General features: G+C 31.0%; 2 protein-coding genes, 1 long non-coding RNA gene and 1 pseudogene across 3 annotated transcripts; 2 read left to right on the top strand and 2 right to left on the bottom strand.

Annotated features, from left to right (window-relative positions):
• The first annotated feature begins 423 nt into the window (after positions 1–423).
• On the top strand, positions 424–6,181 carry LOC123908853. Its single transcript, XR_006809747.1, has 3 exons — positions 424–565; positions 1,258–1,326; positions 6,122–6,181. It is a non-coding gene; the product is annotated as an uncharacterized LOC123908853 (long non-coding RNA).
• Positions 1,627–2,507, bottom strand: LOC123908852 (dehydration-responsive element-binding protein 1A-like). Its single transcript, XM_045959579.1, has one exon. The coding sequence runs from the start codon at positions 2,317–2,319 to the stop codon at positions 1,627–1,629; it is 693 nt and encodes a 230-aa protein (XP_045815535.1). The 5' UTR covers positions 2,320–2,507.
• Positions 6,182–11,520: 5,339 nt separating the features above from the next.
• On the bottom strand, positions 11,521–14,289 carry LOC123908851 (dehydration-responsive element-binding protein 1A-like). The gene has a single exon (XM_045959578.1). It carries the CDS (start codon positions 13,538–13,540, stop codon positions 12,725–12,727), a length of 816 nt encoding a protein of 271 aa, XP_045815534.1. The 5' UTR covers positions 13,541–14,289; the 3' UTR covers positions 11,521–12,724.
• A 9,973-nt stretch (positions 14,290–24,262) lies between these two features.
• LOC123904781 overlaps positions 24,263–27,873 on the top strand; it is a 47,659-nt pseudogene continuing 44,048 nt past the window's right edge.

The following is a 27,873-nucleotide window of genomic DNA, read 5'->3' on the forward strand; positions in this document are numbered from 1 at the left end:
TGTCTGTCCACATATGTAAATTGTTTCTTACATACGACAAAACTGACGGAAAGGACTAACTAATACAAACAGTAGAAGCATAAGGAACCAAATTGATACTTTTAAAAAGTCATAAATTATATTTGTGGTTAAAAGCTAACAAAAAATAAAACTAAAAATTTGAAGCTTAAAATTCATATACAAACCTAAAAACTGACTAAAATGATATAAAAAAATAAAGACTAAAATATTAATTAAAATTAGATTAAGGGATTAAACATGTAATTTTATATTTCAAAAAAAATATATATATATAAAATAAAAAAATAATAATATTCATTCCACTAGTTTTCTTTGCCAGCGCGTTATGAGCCCCACCAATTTTTCAATTATTTCTTTGTTTGTTTCTCTATTCTTTTTTTCCCCTACGTGTATATAACAAAACTCACTTTCCATTTTCGGCTTTCACTATTCATATTTTCTTCTTTTTCCATTATTTTCTTCTTACGTTTAGAACCAGAATATTTTCTCACGGAACCACCGTGCCGGAACTCTCCTCCGGCCGTCATCTTCTTCTCCTTCTAAGGTGAGTCTCTTATAATTTCATTTTTCAAAACTAAAATTCCTTAATCAAACAAAGCATCCATTATTATTTGGTAAAAAACATTAAATCTCCATTTTTTGGAATTAGAAAAAGCATCCATTGTTATTTGTTTTCTTCATCAAATGTTGCAGACTTGCACAGATAAGAATATCTCATGTTCGATTCTCTCTGATCTCAATTTAGGTGGGCTAATTTAACTTTTTAAAAAAACAATATGAACATATCAAAATTGTTTAGTTTATAAAAATGTCATTTCAAATCGGCTGTAGTAGCAAAATGAAAAGGGTGGTAAAAAATACGTTGACCATGAATTATCATCAATTTAGTCTATGAATTATAGCACTTATTAGCAAATAATTAGTCCATGAATTATATCGCTTATTCTCAAACTAGCTAGTCCTTACAAGTTAACAGAAAAACCAAGTTGCTAGTCATTCAAAATTGGAATATTTTTTTTTGGTCTATTAACAAGTTTCAGGGTGTAAATGCTCAACTGCAATTTTGGGGGTGAGTTATTGATTTACTCAAATAGTATATTTCTATATACTTGTTCTTAAATTGTCACATGCTGCATATTACCAATTTTTATGTCTCAAGTCTCAACTATGATGGTATATGTTATCTTCATGAGTATTCTTGTTTGGACTGCTGATCAACCTCCCCTATCCCTGCAGATTAATTCTTCGTGCAGTTCAGTCGCGGTTGTAATGCGAAATTAATCGGTAAGCTTAAGGTGGATGAAGGTATGTATATTAGGTGTGTAGAGTTTGGATTGATTCTTTTTTAGTATGTATGCTTGTGAACTGTGATATTGCAATATTAAAAAAGGATGAGATGCAGTTTATATCTGATTATTTACATATATTCACAGAAAAACTAAAAGAAAATAATATTTTTCAATTTTTACCTATGTTTATTTATACAATATATATTCGTAGTACTAAATGGCACAAATCTTCTTCAATATATATAAAATAAAAAATGGTACAGTAGAAACAATTTTCTATTCTAAAATACAAAAAAATGAAAGTAAACTAACCAAATCAAATTGAAAAACTCCATAATGACACCTCAACATCTTGAAAGTCTACATGATCAATATGTTCATACTCATGCCCTAAGCTATGTGTTGGGGACATTAGTGCCATATTCTTCAATGACTCTGGAATGTTCAACTCTCCCTCTTCTTCCTCTTCCATACTAAAAATAAGCCGCTCCGGCTCCTCTATAGCGGCGACAACTTCAATTGTGTCAGTGTCATTAACCATTAAAGTCTTGTTTGGTCTGAAAGCCTCCGCAGCTTCTGAAGCCGCCTTTTGAATATCTTTTGTCTTGGTAGTGGTAGGCATACGAAGCCGCCAAGCTGAGTCTGCAAAGTTGAGACAAGCATTGCGACCTCTCAATGCCAATGCGGCAACATCATGGGCTCGTGCTGCCATTTCGGCTGTTGGAAAAGTCCCTAGCCAAATCTTAGTCTTTTTGTTAGGCTCTCTCATTTCACATACCCATTTATCTAAGTTCCTCCTCCTCACACCCCTATACACCGGGTGGCGAGTCTCTTTGAACTTCTTTCTCCCTGCACGCTTCTTCGGGGTACTCGCAGCTAACCGCACCTCCTCGTTGGAAGTTGACATACCATGAGAGACATCTAAATAGGGAAGAGATATTTTGTGTGACGAAGAGGAAGGTATTGAAGAAATGGGGTGTGAAGAGGAAGAGTTGTTAGTTGGAAACATATGTATGTGTTAAAGAGAGTGAAAAAGTTTTAAAAGGGAAACTTGGAATTGAAGATAGGGCATGTTAAAGAGAGTAAAGAGTATGGTGTTGTATTTATAGGGAGGTGTCATGGTTGAAGGAATGGTAACAGTGAGAATACTGTTTTGTGAGTGTGTGTGTGTGTTTTTTTTGTGAGTGAATGAGAGAATGGACTACGGAGCTTCAAACACACCTCTTTTGGATTACTATTATAAAAGCTATCTATGTCATATCTTTAGTCAATGTGAGATTTTTAACACACTCCCTCACGTCCAGAACTGAACAAGCTGAAACGTGGACTCAATAACAATGGGTGGTCCAAATATGAGAGGTCTCCACAACAAACAACAAATGGATCTAACATAGGCTCTGATACCATATTAAAATTTGAGAGGCTCATACTGAACCACAAAAATTAGCTTGAGAGCTGAAGTTTACACTACTATTATAAAGATTATCTATGTCATATTTCTAGCCAATATGAGACTTCTAACATTACTGATATCGAATGCAAGAGTTTCTTTTTCTCGAAAGGCACAGTATTTACCTTAGAGAATAATGCTAGCAACACACTCTTTAACAAACACACTCCAACACACTTTTTTTTATTGGTTGAAATTCACATGGGTCCCATAAAAAAAGTGGACCCATATAACTTTTATGTGACCATATAAATTTTAACCAATAGAAGAGAGTATGTTAGAGTGTGTTTGTTAAAGAGTGTGTTGCTAGCACTCCTCTTGTTGACTGCTCTTGAGAAAAGAGACGTGTGCGTGTTTGTAGTGGAACCCCACACCAGGCTCAAAAAGTAGTAATAATGTTATCAAAATATCTTCAAAGACAGTAGATGATGTTTTTTATTCGTCGACAAAGAAGACTAAATAAGGTAAATAAAGCATTCATGAGAATGTGCTGTTTTTAGCATATTTATATTTATCTTCCTGTATAGTGTATACTATTTCATCCGTTATAAGTGGAAAATTCTTTCATAGACGCAAATATAAATATGAGGTGTTAGACACACTTACATAAAAAAGCAAAAATTAAAAAGAAAAAAAATAAAATAATATTGATTGATGTGATTATATTACTTTTGATTTAAATTTTTGAATTAGTGTGTGTGCGCCCAAATAAAATATGATTTGGGTTTGTGTCTATCCAAATCTTTCTCGTTATAAGTTAGGAAGCATGTACATCTTAAGTATGTCACGATGTCCAACACGTATCGGTGTCTGACACTCGTATGACACTTCTATGATACGTGTTGGATAACTCAGATCGATGTTCTAAAAAAAAACTCAATTTTGACACTTCTTTCATCGATGTCTGAACCTGTAAGACACTCGTATGACATGTGTCAGACAGGTGTCCCAAATTTTTTTATTTTTCTTTGCTTATACTCTTTTTAGACACATATCACACATATCTCTACAAGAGTTAACGATGTGTCGAAACAACAATATTGATCAATGAGAGATTGAAGAGATTACATTTTGATTACTATATTTTTAGATTTTTCAATAATAAATGGATAAATAAAGGTAAAATACTATCATATCTTGTTTTAAACTTTTTTTAAGAAATAATTTGCTCAACTTAGATTTATATGTATAGATATTTTGATTCTTAATTTATATCTTTTATAAATATGTAGTGATGTCTGTAACGACCCAAAATTTAGTATTCGTTATTTAATCATTTTATTACGCGAGGGCGTGATTTATAATTAAATGATTAAGCGGCAAATAATCATTTAGCGAGAACGTAAGTTAATGAGCAAGAAGTTATGTTGTTTGGGCTTTTGGGCGTGGAATAGGCATTGGGCCTAAGCCAAGTGGGCTTTGATCCATGAGAATGGAGAGAGCTATAAGTAGCATAAGTTTGGGTGAATAGTCTCATAAGTTACAATTCCATGAGAAGTTCAAGAGCTTAGCTAGGGCAAGGAGCTCATGAGGGAGAGGAAGAGCTCGTGGGAGAGAAAGAGAAGAGCAAGCTTGTGGATTCGTCGAGCTAAGGTACGAGAGTTAGATTACATATTCGTGAGTGATTCGAAAGAGGGGAGGATGTCGATTCCTCCATTCCCAAACTCTTTCCACTCTATTTTCTTGTGGGTTTTGTGGGTGATTTTCTTAATGAAAAATGGATTCTTTTGATCCTAACATGTGTAGTGAACTCATGGTAGATGAGGTAAACAACTTTGGGGAGTTGAAAATGGGAACATGTAGATGTTTGATCAATGATTTGCATGTTTATGCAACTTTGCTTATTTTGCAAGAAATTGGCATGATTTTGATTGTTTGATGTATTTGGATGTTTGGAAGGGATGATTAATGTTCCTTGATACCATATATGCTTGAATTAGCTGTTTATAAGAATTTATAACATGTCTAGATGAATTTTTGAGTTGATTTGAGGTTAAACCGCCTTAGATAACTCAAGAACAGATATTCTGTTCTGGTGTGGTTCGCTAAGCGACCAGGAGTTCGCTGTAGCGAACAGGTTCGCTGAAGCTCGCCGAAGCTCGCTATGGGCAGGTGATCCCCTGGTGAGGTTCGCCATGTCTCGCTAAGCCCTCGCTTAGCGAAGGCCTCTGTGACAGCAATTGTTGTTGATGTTTATAAGTGTAACTAGGCACTTGTAACATGGTTTAAGGGTATCATTACATGATTGTTGATACATGTTGATACTATTAATGCTTATTGTTGATCGTTATATGATTGATAAACGTGTATGCAATAAGTTGTAGCTTAAAGTGAGCAATGTGATGTCTTAGCATTAATTTGCAATGTTAAGGAAATGATGTGTGTTTTATAACATAAGTGTAAATGAAACTTTATGTGTATAAAAATGGTTAAGCAGATAATTATCATGTGAATAATTATGATTTGAGTGATAGGATATTGTGTTATCCTAATGTGTTAGATGTTGGAATTGTGTTTCCGCATTCATAATGAGTAGCTTCGAGCTAGAAATATCATATTGATGATATGTGCAAACATACATGCATTCATGTATATATATGTTGAAATTGGAAACTTGGGTTCCAATAGATTTAAATGGATTTTTGAGTCCATAAGGAAGCCGAGGATCGGATTAGATGAATCCATAAGATCTAGAGCTGCTATCCAGCAGGATATAAAACTGTTTAACTTATCCATGAGGGATATAAAGGTTTGGTAAGTTCCGAACAATCCGGCAAGATGTAAAACTGTTTAACTTATCCATGAGGGGTAAAAGGCAATTGGTACCACATGCATTAGTCGTGTCTAGGGATGACATGACATTGGATAATTGGCATTAGATGCATTAGGGTAAATGCACATGTATTTGATAATTGTTATGTGACATTATCTGATTGGATTGTAATGTGTTTTCCGTATGTGTTAAGCTTTGGTATTTACTAATTGTTTAATACTGTGATTGTTGCCATGTCTTGGTATATGAGCAGAGTCCGTCATGACTATAAAATGAACAAGAGTGGAGTCCGTCATGACTATAAAATGAACAAGAGTGGAGTCCGTCATGACTATAAAATGAACAAGTGTAGAGTCCGTCATGACTATAAAATGAACACTTTGGTAGTGTCCGAGAAGATGTGAAACTATATGATTGGTGTGTTTGTAAATGAATGATTAATTGGTAGTCGTATTTGACGATGTATGTGCGTGAGTTAGAAATGTATGATAGCGTGTGAAGTGTGTAGTATACTACTCACACTTATATTTATGTTTATGTTTTCTAACTCTCTGCTTTGTGTTAATTGCTGGACCTTTGGGGGTCCAGGTTGACAGGTTATGTGTTAGCCTCGTCCGAGTGCAATGGTGAAGCTCTGCTCTGATTGAGACACGGGAAAAAGGGGTTTTTTATATGTATATGCATGTAGTCCTCTTAGTATACTCTGTTGGTCTTAAGCTTTCATTTGAAAAGTATCCGTTTTGTATAACTAATAACGCATCGTTCGATGCGAGGTTTTGTTTTTAGTTCATTCGAATATTTTACTAGATAAATGTATTAGTATTATCTTTGAATGAAGTTTGTGATATTCAAACCAGCGCTTTATAAATCAGATTTTCAATTTTTCCGCTGCGTATTTTCGAAAAAGATTTTATATAGGCAGAGTTAATTAAATAACGGGTTTGGGTGTTACAATGTCGGTGTCCTATAATTTTTACTTTAGCGGTGCCGCCGTGTCCTTGTCGTGTCGCGGTGTCCGTGCTTCATAGGTTATAAGCAATATTTCAAAGATAAATTTATCCCTAAATATCTCTTTTCAATTTTTTAGACACATTTATTATTATTTTTCCAAAAATAACACTACTTTGCATTGGAATACGAAAAGTCAAATAAAAATATATTGTTTCACAAAGGACAATTTAATAATTATAATACTCAAAAAATACACATTTATTACACTACCAACTTTTCTTAATATGCGTAAAAAAAATTAATGGAGGCCTATATTAAGAGACAGAGGGAGTAGTATTCTATACTTTATAAAATGCGTTATTTTATATCTAATTAAGTGGTAAGGATCTTGATCCCATTAACTTTAAGCATATGGTTAGAGATTCGATGTTTGGCTCATGCGTATGGACAAAAACTTGATCTGGCCAGGAGAATCAACCTTGTGTTCCCACAAGTTACCCGACGGAGATTAGTCATCGCTAACTGCAGTGAAAACTTCGTATCAATATCATCGCTAACTGCAGTGATAACAATTAACTTTAAACTAATATTTTATGTTAAAAAATTTAAGTCATTATTAAAGAAATTAATTTTCTTTCTTTGAATATTTTATTATTTTAGAATCTAAATTTAATATATAATAGATTTTAATTGACTTTGGTAATTTATCCGAGAATTGTATTGCATTTTGTATAGTTTCATAATTATAAAAACATTTAACATTATATGTGAATGATGTGCGTAAAAAATAGTAGTAAAAATATTTGCATTTGAATTTTGATTATATTAAAATGGTCATTGAATTGTTTGTTATCACAAAAATATTTATTTTAGCTCAATTGTCAGTGGAAATGGATTAAATATGTACCTCAGGGTACGTGGTTCGATTCTAACAGAAGACAAAAATTCTACTAGAGAGGGGTATAAAAGATCGTGAGGTACAACGCCGAGTTTGTCTTCTAAATATGTAGAAAATGGGCCGAAGTTGTTACTTGGGAGTCAATATATTAACCCTTTAATTTTCAGAAGAAGAGATCCCGATAATCTAAACTTCGATCACGAGGTAAATAAAACCTGACAAAAATTGTTCCCACAAAAAATTGAGTGATAAAAAAGAGTAATAATGTTATCAAAATATCTTCTCTAAGACAATAGATGATGTTTTTTATTCGTCGACAAAGAAGACTTAATAAGGTATATAAAGCATTCGTAGGAATGTGCTGTTTTTAGCATTTATCATTTTTTTTTTTTACTAAGCATTTATCTTCTTTTATAACTCATTTTATAATTGTATTATATATTTTTTTTTATTAAAATTCTGATTTTTAAGGAATGAGTTTGATAATTTAGAGATCGACCACGAAATAAATAAAATTTTTGATTAATTATTTTCACTAACAATTTAATTTGGGTTCTTCCGAACAATTTATTCTATGAAGAGCTCAATAATGATTAACCACTTAAATTCAATGTCTTTGTTAATTGGATTTTATATTATTCAAATTTAAATATTTTTTTCCTTAAAAAAATTTAAATATATTTTTAGTTTCTATAAAATTATAAATTTTGTTATTCGTTTTCATAATTTTTTTTCTGTAAATTTAAATCTCACAAAATTATCCTGTAAACTATTTTAGTTTTTTTTTTTTTTTTTTGACAATAGTCATTGTTGTTAAGTTAGTTTATATTTTTGTATTTTTGTTGATGTATATAGAATATTATAAAAAGACCCCTCTAATGTTTTTTTATTATTAAATAAATTAAGTATAAATGTTTTAAATATTAAAAGCTGAAGATAAAAGTAATGAAAACTCACAAAAAAGAAATTTTAAGCTATTTTTTGTGGAGGAAAAATTTCTTTTCTCATCTACCTATTTTTCCTTTTCTATTTCTTGAGCTTGAATTCGACCGTAGTGATAGTGATACTTACATAGACATTTGAGTTCTGCTTACAGCCACATGTTTTTGGAAATCAATTTCGCTTAATGTATTTTTCTTTATTTGTATTTAGAATATTATTCTTTTTTGACACTAGAATATTATTCTATATATGGATAATATTTGTGATTTATAAAGGAATATATCAAACAAAATATGCACGTCACTAATTTTGGATAAAAATAACATCTATTTAATTTACCCGTTTTGTTAACGAGTGTCCCAATACTCTAAGCATTTCCTTTATAAAAATTATTTATTTTAAAAGTGAAACATTTCAATGTCCAATATGCTGATTTTACACATTTCTATAATAATTTTATAAAAATTTATTATATTTAAGATCAGTGGCGGCTTGCACACATGTGCGAGGTGTGCGACGGCATCGGACCTCAAAATTTTGAGGGTCTCAGCTCAAAATTTTGAGGTCCTATAATATTACTTATATATTATTTATACCTATAAAATATCAGATGTATATTAATAGATTAATTTTTAGGCCCTAAACTAATAGTTATATATTGTTAATGTTCATATAATATCATATGAGTATCAATATATTAGTTATCTATACTCGTAAATATAGTTTTAGTTCATTTTAATGTTTGCATAAAATTTAACATTAGATTAGGAGGTTCATTTTTGACGTTATATACAAAGATAATTACTTTATATTTCTTATCTCATTTGATTTAATGCAATCAGTTTAATATTGATAATCTATATGTTTACAAGAATAAAAATGATTTTTTTTATATTATACGCAATTTAAATCGACAATTTTTTTTATAAAAAAAATTAAATTTTTTATATTAAGGGGTCACTTTTATATTTTGCACAGAGCCTCCTAAAACTCAAAAACGTCCCTATTTAAGATGCTTATAGAGTACTCCAGATTCTAGCTCTTACACATATAATACAATATTTCTGAGGATTAATTCAATTCATGGGACAAATATAACATTATCTATTAGTCAAAAAAAGAAAATAACATTATCTATAGAGACTGGCACCCAAAACATACATTGTCTTTATTACTTATTATATGTAGTAGTACAACGTAGGACATGAACGACACCACTATAGCTCCATGGGGCCATGACCGACATGTCTGTAATTAGTATCGTTTGGCCTTATTAAGCATGTAACTGACATGCTCAAGTCAAAAACATAATACACCACACAGTACAATAATGAGTATGGGTGGAAAAAACCTACCCACAGATAACATCTGTCACGGATTCACATGGTTGTTTTATGGATACCACCATACTAAAAGATAAAATGAATGAATCATTTTTATTTTATTTTTGTTAAATATAGTTAAAATTTCATTTTTAAAATGGATAAATAAAGTATTTGAAATTCGAATTTTAACTCTATATAATATTTTCTCTGGTCTATTAATATATATCTCATTTTGACTTTTTCAAAATGAATCAAATGAAGTATAATGTCTCTTTCAAGTAGGGATTTAAATGGATATCCATGGAGACGGATAGTATGATATAACTGTTCACTCCGTTGAATAAATATGATATTCATTTTTACGGCTAATGTTACGGTGGACCTGGACCACCTTCAAAATAATAATAATAATAATATTAACTTTTGAAGGTATTTAATAAATCGTTAATCTTGATTTTCAAAATGAATCAAATGAAGTATAATGTCTCTTTCAAGTAGGGATTTAAATGGATATCCATGGAGACGGATAGTATGATATAACTGTTCACTCCGTTGAATAAATATGATATTCATTTTCACGGCTAATGTTGCGGTGGACCTGGACCACCTTCAAAATAATAATAATAATAATATTAACTTTTGAAGGTATTTAATAAATCGTTAATCTTGATGGGTCTCAATATAACATATCAAATTATTTTTAATTTTTCTAACTATTTTTATGAATGATCTATATAATATAAACTTTCAATCCAACGGTGGATTTTGTAAAATTCGTATTCGCTATAATGTTATTCGTGACTAGTCCACCATGAAGTGGTCTATGTTAGAATTTATCTCATATTCACTCTATATTTGTGCGGATAATCCACAAATTTTGAGGTACCCACGAATTGATATTTATAGATATCCATGGATAATGAATTATTTGAAAAAATTGTAATTTTTGTAAAATGTTTATTTTTACTTTAAATTTGTTCATCTTCTCTTAAAGAAACAAAAATAATAATATTAGCAGATAATAATATTTATACATTATTTAATATTTTTCTTGAACTAGTATCTACTGATCTACATCGGTTCAAAGTCTTTTTTTCTTCTTTTTCTTGAATATATATAATTGACACAATAATTTTTTTTATAGACGAAATTACAAAGTCATTGAAAACTCAACACCCAAAGTGGAGTGACCGGGATTTAAACCCCGGTCCTGAAGTCCAACGCTAACAATTTCGGTATTTATGCCAGTTGAGCTAGAATTTGTAGACAATAATACTTTTTTTTCTAAATGACACTTAAAAAAATGGATGTAGTATTAGAGACATTATTGGATGGATCGACATTCGATTCCAATTTTCACTTTTTGTTTTTTATGTTATATAGCTTAGTGACTAGAAATTTCACTCTTAAAATAGATAAATATGATTTTTGAAGTTCGAATCCGAATCCTTGTATATAAAATAAGATGTTTCTACCATCTGAACTAAACTCACAAAAATAAATTTCAACTTCTCGAAATTTAATGTGAGCTATTTGACTAAAAAAATAAATAAATTCATTTTTCACTTATTTGTTGCTCCTAATTCTTTCGCGGGTGTTTCCATTAAAGCAAACACGTTATTTGTTGACCCCACAAATTGTTTTGTAATTATTATTAATTTTTTCTCTCTTGTCTTATTCTCTTTTCCACGTGTATTCTTATATTAGCAACACTTCACTTCCACTTTCCACATTCACTATTCACTATTCACATTTTCTTCTTCTTTTTCCCAATTATGAGTTCTTCCATTTTCTTACTTTTCTAACAAGAATATTTTCTAACGGAACCACCGTGCCGGAACTCTCCTTCCGCCGTCGCCGCCTTCTTCTCCTTCTAAGGTGAGTTTCTTATTCCGCTGCTTTATTTTTTATTCAGTTCATTCTTTCAAACTAAAAATCCTGAATTTTTGTTGATAATCATAAACTTTATCCTCCTGTTAAACAAGTTAAATATTTGATTTGAGAAAATCCCCAATTTTTTGTTGAATTGAGTGTTTCCTTGTTATTTATTTTGATATTAATTTGGTTTTATTTCTGATTTTGGAACAGACTGAGTAAAAAATTGTGTAAAGATGTCATTTTTTCTGTGTTAACCCTGTTTCGGGGAAAACGTCTGATAATTTAGAATTCGACTATGACGTAAATAGACTCTAACAAAAAATTGTTCTTCTAAAAAATTGAACTTAGATTCTACCGAATGATTCGTCTTAATAGAAGCTCATTTGGGACCAATCACTTGATTAAAATTGGCCTTAGGAGCAAAATGCAATGGGTGGTAATAAATATATTGTCTGTTTGAGTTATTAATGTTGTGTTTAATTTCTGATTTGGGAATTTTGCTGTTGTTGCATTGTTGTGTTATTGTTTAGATTTCTGATCACTTTGCTGCCAGCTTTACTACCTCATGTGTTATATTTTCTTGCAAAAACACAATTGATTTAAAACAGGTTCTAAAATTGTTCTTTAGATAATACTCCAGCCTTAATTATAAACAAAATTTTTTTTTTTTCAGATTCATTGAATAACTAATGTATCTGATTTATAATATAGATGAGATACATCACGTATTCAATGAATCTGAAAAGTTGACATTTTCTTATAAATACGGCCGGAGTGAGTACACTATACAACTATTGACCAAAACTCAACTTGAAATCAGCTTAATGTGTCAACACACTTAATTCCATTTGACATTTCATATTATAACATAGACTGAAAAAATCATACTAGTAGCATAATCAGTTATGGAAATGGAATAATGAAATCACGTGATAGTAAAGGGATATTGATCTGTCATATTGCAATATTATAAAACGGATGAGATGCACTTTATACTTGTTTAGTTTCATTCACAGAAAAGCTATAAAAATATAATTTTTTCAACTTCCATTTATGTATATATACAATATCAGTACTACTGATAAAAAATGGTCCATTACAATCCAAAAATAACAGTAAACTTTATATAAAAATTCAATAAAACATAAACCAAACAAATAAAATACAACTGAAAAAACATTAAAAAAAGTAAAAAAATCAAATTGAAAAACTCCATAGTGACACCTCAACATCTTGAAAATCTTCATTAATATGCTCATGCTTATGCTCATGCTCTAAGCTATGTGTAGGGGACATTAGTGCCATATTCCTCAATGACTCTGGAATGTTCAACTCTCCCTCTTCTTCCTCTTCCAAACTAAACATAAGCGGCTCCTCTGTAGCGGCGGAAGCTTCAGCCGTGTCTTCAATGTCGGTAGTCATTAAAATATTGTTTGGTCTAAAAGCCTCAGCAGCTGCTGCAGCTGCCTTTTGTATATCTTTTGTCTCTGTAGTTGCAGGTATAGGAAGCCGCGTAGCCGAGTCTGCAAAGTTTAGACAAGCATAACGACCCCTCAATGCAAATGCTGCAACATCATGTGCTCTAGCTGCCATCTCGGCCGTTGGAAAAGTCCCTAGCCAAATCTTAGTCTTCTTGTTAGGCTCCCTCATTTCACATACCCATTTATCTAAGTTCCTCCTCCTGACACCCCTGTAAACCGGGTGGCGAGTCTCCTTGAACTTCTTTCTCCCTGCACGCTTCTTCGGGGTAGTTGCAGCTAACCGCACCTCCTCGTTGGAAAACGATATCTCATGAGATACCTCTAAATTCGGCAGTGATATCATGCGGGAGGAAGAGGATGGTTCCGACGAAATAGGTTGTGAAGAAGAAGAGCTGCTACTACTAGTAAACATATTTATGTGTTGGAGACTGGAGATGAAAATGGTTTTGAGATCAAGAGAAGTGAGAATTGAAAAGAGAGTTGGTGTAAAAAGATTGAAGAGTAAGGTAGTGTATATATAGTGAATCATCATGGTTGAAGAAATGAGGTAACCGTGAGAGTATTTGTGAGTGTGTGTGTTTTGTGTGGTGAGTTGGATATTTAACTATAATGAGATGATGAGATGAGACAACAGGTTTGCCTTGTTGGTTATTTTAGTGGCTATATTTGGTAAAGAGAAAGGGAAACTGATGAGGAAAGGGACAAGGAGAGAGAAGAAGTGTGCTTATTTAGAGAGGGACACCCCACAAGGCTCAAAAAGTGTACTGATGTTATCAAAATATCTTCTATGATACTAAATGATGTTTTTTATTCCTATAAAGAGATTAAATAAGGTTTTTAAAAGCAAACATAGAATATGCTATTTTTAGCTCTTATTTCCTTTGAGTCGAATAAAGCTCTTTACTCCTTTTATAGTAATTTTTGTTCTATATTAAAAAAGCAAATAGTGTATTTTTTGTCAAATAAATTAGTGGTGAGAAATTCATTCATTGATTTTTTATTTTATTTTTTTTACTAATTCATTCATTGATGTTAATAAGTGGAATCAGAGGTAATATTATTACGGGGAGTGTTATTTGAACACCCATTTTTCAGGAGTAAAGAGGTTTTTGAGAGTCTCATATTTAGGGGCGGAGTTGTTGATTTGTAATTCAATCCTGAGTGTAATTGAAGTTTGTTAGAGGAGTAGATTAAAATAACTAACTTGTAACAAGGTAACTAGTCTTGTGATGTAAAATATGTATCTCAATCTCTTATCAATAAAACACTATTTTTCAGGAGAGTAATTCCTTTCAAAGTGTGTGATGGTGCATAGGTGCAGGATAGCCGTGCACCATTGTTGCAGGATTTAGGCGCACGATAGGTGCAGAGAGTAGTAGATAAAGATAACTGATATATTTGGACTATATTTAAGACTAAATTATATAAGTTATTCAATTAATTTTTTAAAAAAACTATTTATTTATAATTAAGGCCAGAACAAATTTTAGGGTTAAATAAATATTTAGATCCTATAAATATCTTGACTTTTATTTTCAGTCCCTATAAAAAAAATTTAACAATTTTTTGTCCCTCAAATATTTTCGTTCACAACTTTTTGTCCATACTTTTAATCAACTTTACGTACTTTCATATTTTTTAATAGTTTTTTGTGTATTTATCTTTATAATATTATAAGAACTTTTTCCATAAAAATTTAGAATTAGAATTTTTGCAAGAGAGACTACTTATGAATTTAGAATTTTTTAACATAAGATAAATTACTTATAAATTTTTAAGCGTAAAAAACTAAAAAATCAATATATAATTCATCTCTTATTAAAAACAAATTCAAATTCAACTTTTGCAAGAGAGATTCTTATAATATACTAAACATGTCAGATAATTTTTTTAATTTTTTTTTGAATGATATACAGGAGTTAATTGAGAAGCAGGGATACAAAATTATGATAGAAAATATTTAAAGTACCAAAGTTTATTAAAAAAATGTATATAAATTAAATTCATAAATTAAAAATAAAATTTAAGAAATTTATAGAGAACAAAATTATAATAATTAATCCAAAATATTATACAGCGCGTTGTGTTGACTCGCTAGATTTCCTTTTCATTTAAGCTTGAATTCGCGTGTAGGGAAAGTGAAAGCGACGTCTGAATTATGTGTAAGGATATTTGTGTTCTTCTCTCGTAGCCACATGTTTTTTTCCTAACCGGAGAGCCACATGTTCTTAGAAATATTATTCTATGCACTTGGATTGGATTGGATTGGATTGGATAGTACTATGTATGCGCAATTTGCAATGCATTCCTTATGGGATACTTTTAAAAAACAATATGGAAAAAAGTTCTCATGAATATTATTGTCTAACTTTCTATATTTTATTTTCCCTAAACTACTGATTTATATAGATAACTGTGCATTCCAGTTCCTACTATCTTTTTACTTAATTATAAATTTTTAGGCAAAATAAAAATTAATTTTTGGACATTTTAAAGTAATTTTTTTTATGGGGCAAGATCCCCCATTCAATATATCTTTCATGCTTACAAATGAAGATTTTATGCGGTAACAGAAATTAAACTCACATTATTACATAGTATAAGTCAACTTTTTCAGTAATTATACCCACTTTTATTTTTATTTTTATAGATAGATGAAATAGCAAACACATAATAAACTCACATACATAAATGGAAAAATCGGGATTCACACCCTATATTAGACCAACCTTAATTTGGAAATGGATTTACTGCAGTTTTATATGGTGCAGTAATGGTGGAGTAATAGTTGTTACTTGTTGCCTATTTTATTTTGTTGGAGATGTATAGTTGTTACCTTTAAGGATAAGTATTAGGTAAATGTATATCAACTAGAGACGGGTCACCCAAGTTTACATTTTGGATTTCTTTACGGGTTAATGCTACGGTGGACCACCTTTACAAGTGGTTCACCGTGGACAAGTGATCTATCGAATAATTTTTTTACGAAATTCACTGTTTGATTGAAAAGTTTATATCGTATAGACCATCCATAAATTTTTTGAAAATAATTTGATATGTTATTGGGACCCATCAAGATTTACGTTATTTAATAAACTGTTAATCTTGATGTGTCTCAATAATATATCAAATGATTTTCAATTTTTCTAAATTTTTCTATGGATGATCTATATGTTATAAACTTTCAATTCAACGGTGGATTTTGTAAAATTCGTATTCGTTATAATGTTATTCATGACTGGTCCACCATGGACCACTTGATGAAGTGGTCCATATTAGAATTTACCTTTTTTACAATGTGAGACAACAATAGGGATGACAACGGGCGCCCATGGGTGCGAGTTTGACACTTACCAAACCCCCACCCGAAATCATCACCCAAACCCAAAGGCTGTTCGGGTGGCAAAACAACACTCACGCCTACACCCATTGGGTTCAGGTTTTTTTCACCCAAACCCGCATCACATTTGAAAATAATTTGCAAATTTAAGAAATTAAATTCCAACATAGACTTTGAATTAAATTACAACTAAAATTAAGATCTTCCAAGAAAATTCAAACATAGACTTTCAAGAAATTACAACATAGACTTTCAAGAAATTAAATTACAACTAAAATTAAGGTCTTCCAAGAAAATTGAGGGAGACTATGGGGGTAATTAGGTAATTATAAAATATTTCGAGTGGATGTATGGGTTTCGGGTGTGGGTTTGACTGATACCAAACTCACACCCATATTATCGGGTGTCACCCGAACCCAAACCCAAACCCAGTCAAATCGGATTTCGCCCATTGACTTGAGTTTGAGTTCGGGTGGATCTCTCATGTTTGAGTTTTTTTGTATCCCTAGACAACAACAATACTAGCCCTATACCCCACTACTTATATCATTTGGCCATACTAAGCACGAAAATGACATACTCAAGCAAAAAAACATTATAGACCCATCCTATGATGGGTGGCATTTAGCATGGGTAAGAGCATCCCATCCACAATGGAGCTCCCCATTTTATGGTATCTAATTGGACCCCACATGTACACATCACACATTTATTATTTTTTAATGATAGTACCTAATAAGAACTCAATCGCTCTAACCAAACACCTCTTAAAAAATTCTAAATGGATCCTACCAATAACACATTTAACCAATAACTATATATCTTTATAAATGGGTCCCACCAAAATAATATAGGTACTAATGCTTATTTGAGAACTAGTACCTATTATGTACTCATTTGTATTTTGCTCCAATGAGAATACCTATTAGGTACCAATTCTTAAGAAATAGGTACTCACCATTAGAGATGGTCTAAGTGCTAAAGTTTCCCACCATGGGCAAATTAACATTTGACCATTAGATCAGATGAAGAACGCATTTTTAGTATAGTCTCTCAATACTAGATCTCACCACTGCCTTTTGCAACCCATCTCCTTCTTGGCCCCATCATCTAACCGGACTTCTCCCTCCACCCCCTATCAACAGCTCCTAAGGTTACCTCCAGTCCTCCACCATCGCAGATTGAAGAATCAAAGAATGAAAAATCAGACAAATCTACTTCATATTTTCATCAAATTTTATAATAATAATTTCATTCTCAAAGATTGAAGATTTATATGGATGTTATTCCAGATTCTAACAAGTTGGAATTTTTCCGTTTAATAATTATATAAGCTTAATCTAAGTTGTAACAATGGTTTTGAAAACTTTTGGTTCAAATATAATGATAACATTTTGTTTGAAATATGAGTTTTTCACAAATTTGGTAATTTTGAGATTGATTTAGGATGAAAATATGTATTACTTTTCACTATCTTGTTCGGATTTATTTTATGGGTTATGTCATGTTGATTTGGATCAATTTTTAATTTAATTAATTTTTCTGGGTATCTTTGTTGTGTTTTGCTTATTTTGAGATTGAGTTATTCTTATTCTTATTTTAATTTATATTTTTTTTGGGTTTCTTTCTTGTGTTTCTTGGTTTTAAGTTATTGAGTTTAATGTAGGAACAATCACATTGAAAGCTATTGTGCAAGTGTTTTTGTAATTGTGGATTGTTAATGTAGAAGCATCCACATTGGAAGCCATGGATATTGCCGGCCAGTGTTGGAAGAGAGAGGAGAGAGAAAGATAAGGCAATGTGATATACAAAATACAATATGGTGGAGGGAGAAGGTGAGATGGTGGGGCCAAGAAGAAAATGGGTTACAAAGGGTAGTGGTGAAATCTTGTGTTGAGAGACTATAATAAAATTGTATTCTTCATTTGATCTAATGGTTAAAACTTAACTTGCTCATGGTGGGAAATTTTAGCACTTGACCATGCTAAATGTCACCCCTATGATGATCATTGGTACCATAAATGTGTTGATGTTTTAAATGTGACTTAAAAAATTCACATCAAATGAAAATTAAAATATTGAGCGACCTATAAGTGAGATTACTAATATCGTGACACAGTTACAGTTCTGAACCGTTTGATTTTAATGGACAGTTGATATTGATTTACTGTGTGAATGATCTGAGTCGTCCAATCTCTAATCAATAGCCGAGATTCCTTACTGCGTGAAACAACGTGATAATAGGACAACATGCAATCCTGGCCCATTAAAAAGTACCTATCGAAGAAGTTCCACATTGATTAGTATGGTGAAGAAAGGGGAGAACAAAACTATATGTTGGACCTAGGTTTTTTGCTTTTAGATACACAAATTAATAACACTTTAAGTTTATATCTGACTTATTTTAGATATTTGTTTTGTGAGAATGTGGTTGTACTCGAGTATCGGGATGAGAGTGAGAGAAGTTTTGTAAAAAATTTCACCTAGTAATAATTCTTTGATGTCGGTTTAGATAACATTCATGATTTTTTTTTCCGGTTGTAGAGTTTTCACGTTATATTCTAGTATTGTGATTGTGTTTATTTTTCTTCTTCAACTCTGTTATTTACTAACACTAACAAGGTTTGTATAAAAATATAAAAATATAAAAGTGATAATATAATAACATTATTATCGCCAAGTGAAAATTTGAAGTCTGAAAATTAAACACTACATTTTATAATATCCAAAAAATTAAACACACTTCAATATTTACCTTTTCTTTAATGAAATACTTAAATATTTACTAATTAAATTTTTTCAATGTGTCTTCATATTTTGCATTTGTTGTATAAATACATCTGTCAAAAACACACTAAATATATATTTTTTCTTTATGAGATCAAAGAATTATTAAACAATTTATCTCCCATAATGTTACATATTTTTTTGATAGAAAAGAGGGCTAATGCCCAAAAATAAAGTTTAACCATTAGAGCATGTACTTCAATTGTTCCATAATGTTACATATTTGATTGTTCACAAATAAAATTCTTTAATATGTTTTAGTGGGCACTAATTATGTTTTAGTAGGAATAATAATAAAAAATTATTTAATAGCTATCAACAAAATAAATTAGGGAAAAATCGAAAAATTGAAGATACATTGTTTTAAATTTGTAGAAGGATACAAAAAGTTCTTATATTCTATTTTATATTATTTTAATATAATTTATTATCAAAATTAATGTAATTAATACAATTTTAATTAGCTAAAATAACTCAAATAAATAAATTATTTGAATTGATTTATTTATTTATTTTGAGTAATTGAATTGATTTATTTTAGCTTAAATAATTTAAAAAAATTTAAAAGAAGATTTAGTTTAATAAAATTAATTTAAATTTAATTTTAATAAATTATTAAATACTACTCTATTTTGTTAAAAAAAAACTTTATTATAGGAGGAGGTACTCCAATTTGAGTAGGAGGTACTTCAGTGCTTTTGTAATTACAATAAAACTGTTTTCCATTAGCTATTTATCATCACATTCAATCTATTTTTCTAATTACAATAAATAATTAATAATATTATTAAAAAAACAATTTTTTTTTGATAAATTAAAAGCATCTAGATATCATGATAGAGATATACCAACTATGGTGGCGCACCATCCTCTATCTATATCTCATATTATTAAATAAAATAAATAAATAATTACAAGGGGGGACTAGGCCTTACCCCAAAGAATTTTTTTGGGGTAAAAACAATAAAAATTTAACGATGTATTAACATATAAAAACCACAAGAATTACTATTCTACAAATGCGACAATTTAGTAGAAATATTGTGACCAATAATGAATTAATTTAAGAGTTAAGGGATATGAACCTTTTGAATAATTTTGTATATTTTTTTTACTCATTTTTTTTTTGCAAGATTTTTTACTTACTTTTTGGAAACTGGTCATTGATAGAATGAAATCTGAATTGTCAGCAAGTATCATAATTTGTTGATGAGGATCGTTTGGTTCTTCTCAAAGTTGTCTTGTCTTCTCTTTCGGTTTATTTTTTCTTTCATCAAGGTTCCCACATGTATTACTTCTATGATCAGATCTTTCTTTAAATCTTTTTTATGGGTCGGGGATGAGGAATCCCGAAAGGTCCATTAAATATATACAATGAGACAAGATGTGCCTAGAGCGAGGTCAAGGGGGTCTTGGGGTTAGGAGGATAAATGAGTTTAATGTAGCTTTTTTAGGTAAATGGTGCTGGAGACTGAGGACAGAGGAGGGTGGACTATGGCGTCGGGTCTTAGAGCATAATTAAGGTGTGAGCATAATAAGTGTAGTTGGCGAGGGTGGGCATAAGGGATCAAAGTGGTGGAAGAACATCTTAGTACACAAAAGGGTGTGTACTTTAATTGGATTGATAGGTGTTTTGGGAATTCTTTATTTTGGGATGATCCTTGGCTAGAATAAGGGGTGTCAATGCAGGATCAATTCCCTAGGCTAGCAGGGTGTGACAATGGGTGAGATTTAGCAGAGGGGTTAGGGTGTAGGTGAAGGGGTGGAGCTGGAGGCGACCTCTGTTTGTGTAGGAAGAGGAACTGATGGAAGGGTGTCGTGGTCTTTTAAATAATGTTATTTTGAAGACTAATATGCTTGACAGGTGGCTTTGGAGGTCATGTCTTTGAAGTATTTATTGTTAAGGGTGCTTATCAATCTTTAAAAACAAAGAGAGGAAGCAATGAGTTTAGAGTGGAATTGTAATGCTCTGGTTTGGAATAAAGTGGCACAGGTAAAAGTATCAATGTTTGCATGGCATGTCTTGGCAAATCGGATTCCTACTCGTGAGAATCTTTTAATTAGAAGGGGCATTTTGAATTTTGATGCTCAACAATGTGTTCTTGGTTGTGGATTGAGTGAATCTTTATCCCATCTTTTATTTTTTTGCAATCTCTCACATAAGGTGTGTTGTGATGTTCTTTCGTGGTTAGGGGTGCAAAGTTCTCTTCATAATAATCAAGTTATTCATGCACAATAATTCAACGGCTTACATGTCCATTTTTGAAGTATAAAATTGCTTCCAGGTCATATGATTGGCATCGGAGGGCTTGCAGTGATTTCTTTTTTAATAAAGCTTTTGATGTGGATTCGGTGGTTTCTCTAATAAAAATTAATGTTTGAGGGTAGTTCAAGGTAAAGTTTAAAGGTTTCTATTGTGCTTTTAATTTATGGTTGTACAACACTTTACTTTGTTTTAGTTCGCGAGACTTTTAATTATGTTTCTGTTTTGGGGTGTTATGTTACTCCATTGTATTTTGACATTTGTTTAGCCTCTACATTAAGCACATCTTGTGCTAATTTAGAGTGTTTTTAATTTTTAATAAATGGTTCTTTGTTTGTTTAAAAAAAAAAAAGAATTCATGATGAAAAGATAAATTCCTAGAACCTTTGTTAAGCTTTATTTTATTATCATTGACTAAATGAGTATGGATCTACTTAAAACATCTTCAACAGAAAAGAGGTGAAAGTGAGTCACTTTGCCTTACCCTTCTCTTACAAGAGAAATAATCTCTTTGCTTACCATTTATGGAAACTAAGAACAAGCTGAATGGAGAATAACTTCTATCCACTTACAAAACTTATCATCAAAACCAAATTTTTTGAAAACTTTAAGCAGGAAAGATCAATTAAGGGTGCCAAAAGTTTTGGATATATCAACCTTCATTGTCACATTACCACCATAACTTTGATTATGAGGAAGGATTTGTGTAAGCCTATCTACCAGAATCTTAGTGATTATCTTATGATTGAAATTTGCTAAAGCTATGTGCACTATCTCTTTTAAGCTAGATTGCAATTGAAACTCTATGAACAAAGTAAAAGATCTGATATATTTTTTACCAATGCAGAACAAGCTAGAGACCGAAAAGCAATGATCTATCAATTGTTGATTGCAAATAACTCTATCTAACCTCTTCTCGGTGTGACAAACTCTTTTTCTACCATTAGACCATGTATATATAGTAAGCACCAAAAGTTTGAAGATGTATCAACTATCTAGAATATGACCAATCTAAAATTTCTAGCATGCATTTTCAATCTAACTAACCACCTTTGAGGAAAAGAGTTGAAAGACACCCAAGGTTCAGTAACAACAATAAAGCTTAGTTTATTCTGAATTATCAATCTTTTTAAAGCAAATTTTATAGAAGAGTTGGCTAATCCTCTCACATTCCAAAACAAACACTTGATAAGGAAAAAGTTACCAACTTTTGATACACGGTGATATAGGTGTTTCTTACCTTTCAACAACCACTAATTGAGTGGCATCAACAAATTCTAATTCCATTGACGAGTTATCCTCCCTCTCATGATCAACTATTCCGAAATTCTCGTGTGCTGACTTGCATTAACATTTGAAATGTCAGCTTCATTAGTAGCTTTGTTAATTTATTCATCCACTTTGGCTCCACTAGTCTCTCTTCTAGGATTATTCTAGTGCAGATTAGCTAGTTATTGCCTCTCAATATCATGAGCATTCTTTGCATTGGTACGTGTTGATTACTTCCTTAGTAATCTACCAAGTTCACTATCTCAGCTTCCTTACTTTAGTTCTTGTTCTTGTGAGTGACTGAGGCAAATATTTACTTTGTTTGTCTTATATCTTGCCTTGAGCATTCTCTTGGTGCCTTTCTTTTGCGCATATCAACAATGTCCGATACAATTGCAAAAGATGCAAAATCGGGCATATTCTCATATTCTAGTTCAACAAAGAAAGCAAACCCTTTTCTTTCTACTAAGACCTTGTACCTCAATTCACTTGTAATTTCCATATCCACAAGGAATCTCACATAATGACCAAAATGAAGATCAAAACATATCTTATTTGTAGCTGAATAAGTTCAAAGGGGGAGTACCTATATTACTTTCAATAACAAACATAATCTTAGGTCTCTAATACTCTTGTGCCAAACCATAAATCTTAATCCATACATGAGCTGAGGTTTGCTTGACAATCATAGGGTTAAAATCCATAGTCCATGGGAATAATTTCAGAAAAATGGGGTTAAGGTTCCACGAATTTACCGACCTAACCCTTCTCACATCTTCTAATGTGGAGAAAGAAAATTCAGAGTAACCCTTACCAAGAAAGGTGATGCCCCGTCTTCCTACGGACTTCCAAAGTGCTGATAACTTGTTCTTCAAGGCAACCACAGTTATCGGTGTAGAACCTTTTGGCTAAATAACTCTCCCATGCAAATTGTTCTTGCATGCCTCCACACCAAGTTGATATTCATCCTCATGGATAGTAATAGCAAGCCTATCTCCTTTAACATAGGGTTTGGGAAGCTGACTTAAAGGTATATTTTAAATGTAGTTGATGACATCATCGATGATTTTTGTTGCTTCGGAGTTGGCGGATTAACAATCATGGGTGAATTTTGTTGTTTTGGTTCGTTAGCTACAAGAGAAGGCCAAGGAACAATGGGTTCAACCATTGTTTGACTAGACAAGACGATGAAACAATGGTGGTAGGTAGGATTGCTTCTAGGCGAAGGAAATGTGTATTCGTCAGAGTTTCTCTCTCTAACAATCACGGCAATTTATTAAATTTACTTTTCTTTAAACGTAAAAGTAAATATAACCATAAATAAGTCATCTCGAATGTTCTAATTAATATTTTATTTTTCGCTCTTTTTAAAAGAATTGGTAAAAAGTGAAAGAATAAAGAGAAATGAAATATATATAGTGAAATCTTCTATAGAAGGAACACACTATAAACCATCCCATACTTAATGACAACTTTCCACATATATAATTGCTTATATAAACTCTCAACTCACTCACTTCCTTTTAAAAAAAATCCTTTCAACTCACTTCTTAGAGTGGTATTCTCGAGTGATAAAAGAAATATCACAAGAGAAAATGGATTGTGAAAGATCTAACATCAATGTTTTGGTTGTGGACCATGATAAGTGGTATTTGGCACTTCTTGCTAATATACTCATGGCATGGCAATACAAAGGTATGTCTCTCTTGTTTATTTAAATATATTTTATAATTGAAGTATTTTATTTTTATTGAGAATTCATGGATTTTGATCTTTTACAAATGTATAAAATTTGGTAGAAATTCTTATAAATTTTTTTTTGGTAGAAATTAAAAAAAATTCAAAAAACGTAGGAGTATACTCTTAATTATTGATCGATCATTTTGTAGGAGTTGAAAAATCTCGAAAGTTATTCAATTTGCATGATTGCGGAGTAAATCTAGTTATATTAACGAGTGTGTCATGCAAATAGTTTTTTTTTTTCAACGGTGTGTGTGTGTGTTATTTTTTTTTTAATCTTAACTCTCTAACTCTTGATTTTTTTTTTATCCTAGCTCTCTAATTCTTAAGAGAATGAATCCATGATAATTCAGAATTTTGACCAATAGATAAATAAAATACTTTTGACTAATGATCTTCTAGCAATTATTCAAACTCGATTAATGTGTTAACAAAGACATGATTTTATGTGTTAACAAAACATGATTTTTGTGTTTGATCCCCTTATATGCGTTCATCAAGTCTTTATACAAATTAAATCCTAGTTTTAACTTTCGTCAAAAAAATCATAGTTTTAACCGATAAAAATATTGAAATTGTTAGGTCGGAAGCTATCATCGGAGTTCGAACTCCTGTTCCTCCACATTGTATGTTTTAATTTCCAATGACCGGACATTTCGTCTAACTAAAAAATTTAAAATAAAAATAAAAATAAAACATATGTAGCAAGATTTATGTTGTTTTGTTTTACTGGATTAATATAAAGTGAATTTTTTATATTTGATAGAAATTCATGTAAATAATGTGTGGCTTACTTACCGTAATATTACAAGTAGTCACCGTGATTTTGACATACTCACGTTAGTATTCTAATTTAATAATGTATCTTCTTTGATACAAGACATGCATAAAAAATGTTCCTTTTCGTGACATCAAGGAAAAATGTATATTTCATGGTGCTAACATTTAATTGTATTTTACAATTTTCAATGAGCTTATATCTTCTATTTGATTTTGAATTTCAGTTCAAACTGCCGAAGATGCTCATCAAGCTTTGGTCATACTTCGAGACTCTCAAAGCACAATTGATGTCATTATCATAGACTTATACATCTTAGGAATGATTGGCTTTGATTTTCAAAAGTTTATTCAAGATCAATTTCAGATACCTATAATAAGTAAGTGACATTCTAATTAGATATTAAATCTACCTTGCAAACTTTTCTTAGTTTCTTTTTTGAAATGTATAGGATTTTTTATGTTTTAAATATTCTCTTTAAATTATATTATGCACTCAATGTATTTAAGGATTTGGGTTTTGACTTCTGTCTCTTGTATCGAACAGTAATTTTTGAAGATAAATGGCCAAGTTTAATCTCCAAGAGTTTAGAAATTGGACCAACACATTTTATTAGTAAACCCTTTGGTGCCGAAGACTTCAAAGACTTCAAAGACATATGGAAGTATGCTATTGAAGCAAAGAGAAAGAAAATTGAAAGTTTATTGGTAAGAAGTGAAGAATTACAAGAGACTGAGCACCCCAAGAAGAAGAAGAAGAAGAAAGAGTATCAAGGAGAAGGAGAGTTTGAAGTTGCTAAGAAGTCGAAGTTTGTTTGGACAACTTATCTTCATAATCTTTTTCTACTTGCTATTAAACAAATCGGATTGGATAGTAAGTTTTTTCTTTCTTTCTTTCTTGAATAGAGTTATTTATTATTATTATTTTTTGACGAAATAGAATAGAGTTAATTTTAAATATAAATAATTGATGTATTTTGATCTGTATATGTTTGCAATGTTTTCCATTGCACATATGATTCGTACTCCATCCATCTTTAATTATAAGAAAAAGTGAATGTGAATTATGTGATTTTTTTTTTATTACAGTGCTTTTTGTATGCTAAGTTAATATGTTAAATTTCATGCCATTGATAAAAATTTAATTATTATTCACAATTTATTTATTGCTAATAATACACACTTTTCATATGTATTATACTTTTGTTCCTATGACATTAAGTTTCTGGCTCTTCCATTATATATATAGCTAATTACTATGAGTTTATTGTTGTTATTTTTTCTCTCATCCAGAGGCTGTTCCAAAGAAAATTCTGGAAATCATGAATGTACCCAACCTTACCAGAGCAAATGTAGCAAGTCACTTACAGGTTTTTCTTCTAAATTTACTTTAAATATTTCTGTAATATGTCAAAATCTTATTAATAATCAATGTTCTATATGTATGTACAATTTTTTTTTAAAAAAATCATATATTTCAATTAGTGACTAATTTCATTTTTCACGTCTCAAGTTTCGGTTAGTTATCTCAACTGTTTCTACTATATTTTACAAGTTCTAAAGATTTACGTGACATAACAATGGCAGAAGTATCGCATATTTCTGCGTAATGTTGCAGAGGAAAGAATTGTTGAAGGAGTATCTCAAAGAAACAATACAGAATTCCCTTATGTGAAAAATGGGTTGGCTTTTCAAGATTGTGATCAAGTTAGGCTTGGAAAATCAAGATTGGAAACAAGTGATTTTATGGACAATAATGGTGCTTCAACTAGTTTTTCGTCATATGATGTTGGTCAAGGATTGATGGCCTCTTCTTTTTCTTCTTCAAGTTTATTAACAAGAGATTTTGAATTTGGTGAAACTAGTTACCAAAATTATGGCTCAATTGGAAATGACCCTTTTAATCACATCAATCATGGTGTGAAAAATTGGAGTAGCTCTAGTATTCTACCTCAAAATGTTTCTTGTGATACAAGAAACAACAACCCTTTTGGAATTCAAATCAATAACGAATCTGAAATAGTTCGAATTGGAACTATGAATAATGAAGGGTTTAATAGTGATGATATAAGTGATGATATTGTCAATAGCAATAACTCTTGGTTCAATGCTGGGGATCAAAATGCAAATATGAATTTTAGACCTTTCGTGAATGAAAACTTTGGCTTGGTTCGAGGAGAGTTTGGTTTTGGTTTTGGTTCTGGTTCTGATGTTAGAGGCGGGAGTGGAAGTAAGTTTCAAACAAGTTTGGTTAATAATGAAGGAAATGTTTTTGAGAACAGAGATTTTCCTCTGCATAAATTAGATGGAAATGATATGGAATTCGATAATGGTGCTACTTCCATGAATGAGATTGAGAGTAATCAAATGGAATTCAACATTTCTAATTACTTGATGGCTGATGACATGAATCTTCTTAATGAGGTAGGAAAACTTTAGAGAAAATTATTTATTCTAAATATACAATTCTTTATAGACATACTTATTTGCATTTCCTTAGATACTTTTCGGATGGTTTTTAAAATAATAAACACTTTTGTGGTTGCAACAAACTTTAAGAAAATTAGGGATTTGAGGAAATCATATTTACTTAATTCACCTATGTTTTGTTGTTTTATTATATTTGATTTGATATATACCTATACAAATTTTTCAATGTTGCTGACATATTTTTTGTTTTGAATCAGAT

This window comes from Trifolium pratense, linkage group LG2, assembly GCF_020283565.1.
Source record: "Trifolium pratense cultivar HEN17-A07 linkage group LG2, ARS_RC_1.1, whole genome shotgun sequence".
Lineage (NCBI taxonomy): Eukaryota > Viridiplantae > Streptophyta > Magnoliopsida > Fabales > Fabaceae > Trifolium > Trifolium pratense.

What these genes read in the sequence shown, in the direction of transcription:
- LOC123908852 (XM_045959579.1), bottom strand. Translation starts at nt 2,319, where the DNA reads ATGTTTCCAACTAACAACTCTTCCTCTTCACACCCCATTTCTTCAATA.
- LOC123908851 (XM_045959578.1), bottom strand. Translation starts at nt 13,540, where the DNA reads ATGATGATTCACTATATATACACTACCTTACTCTTCAATCTTTTTACA.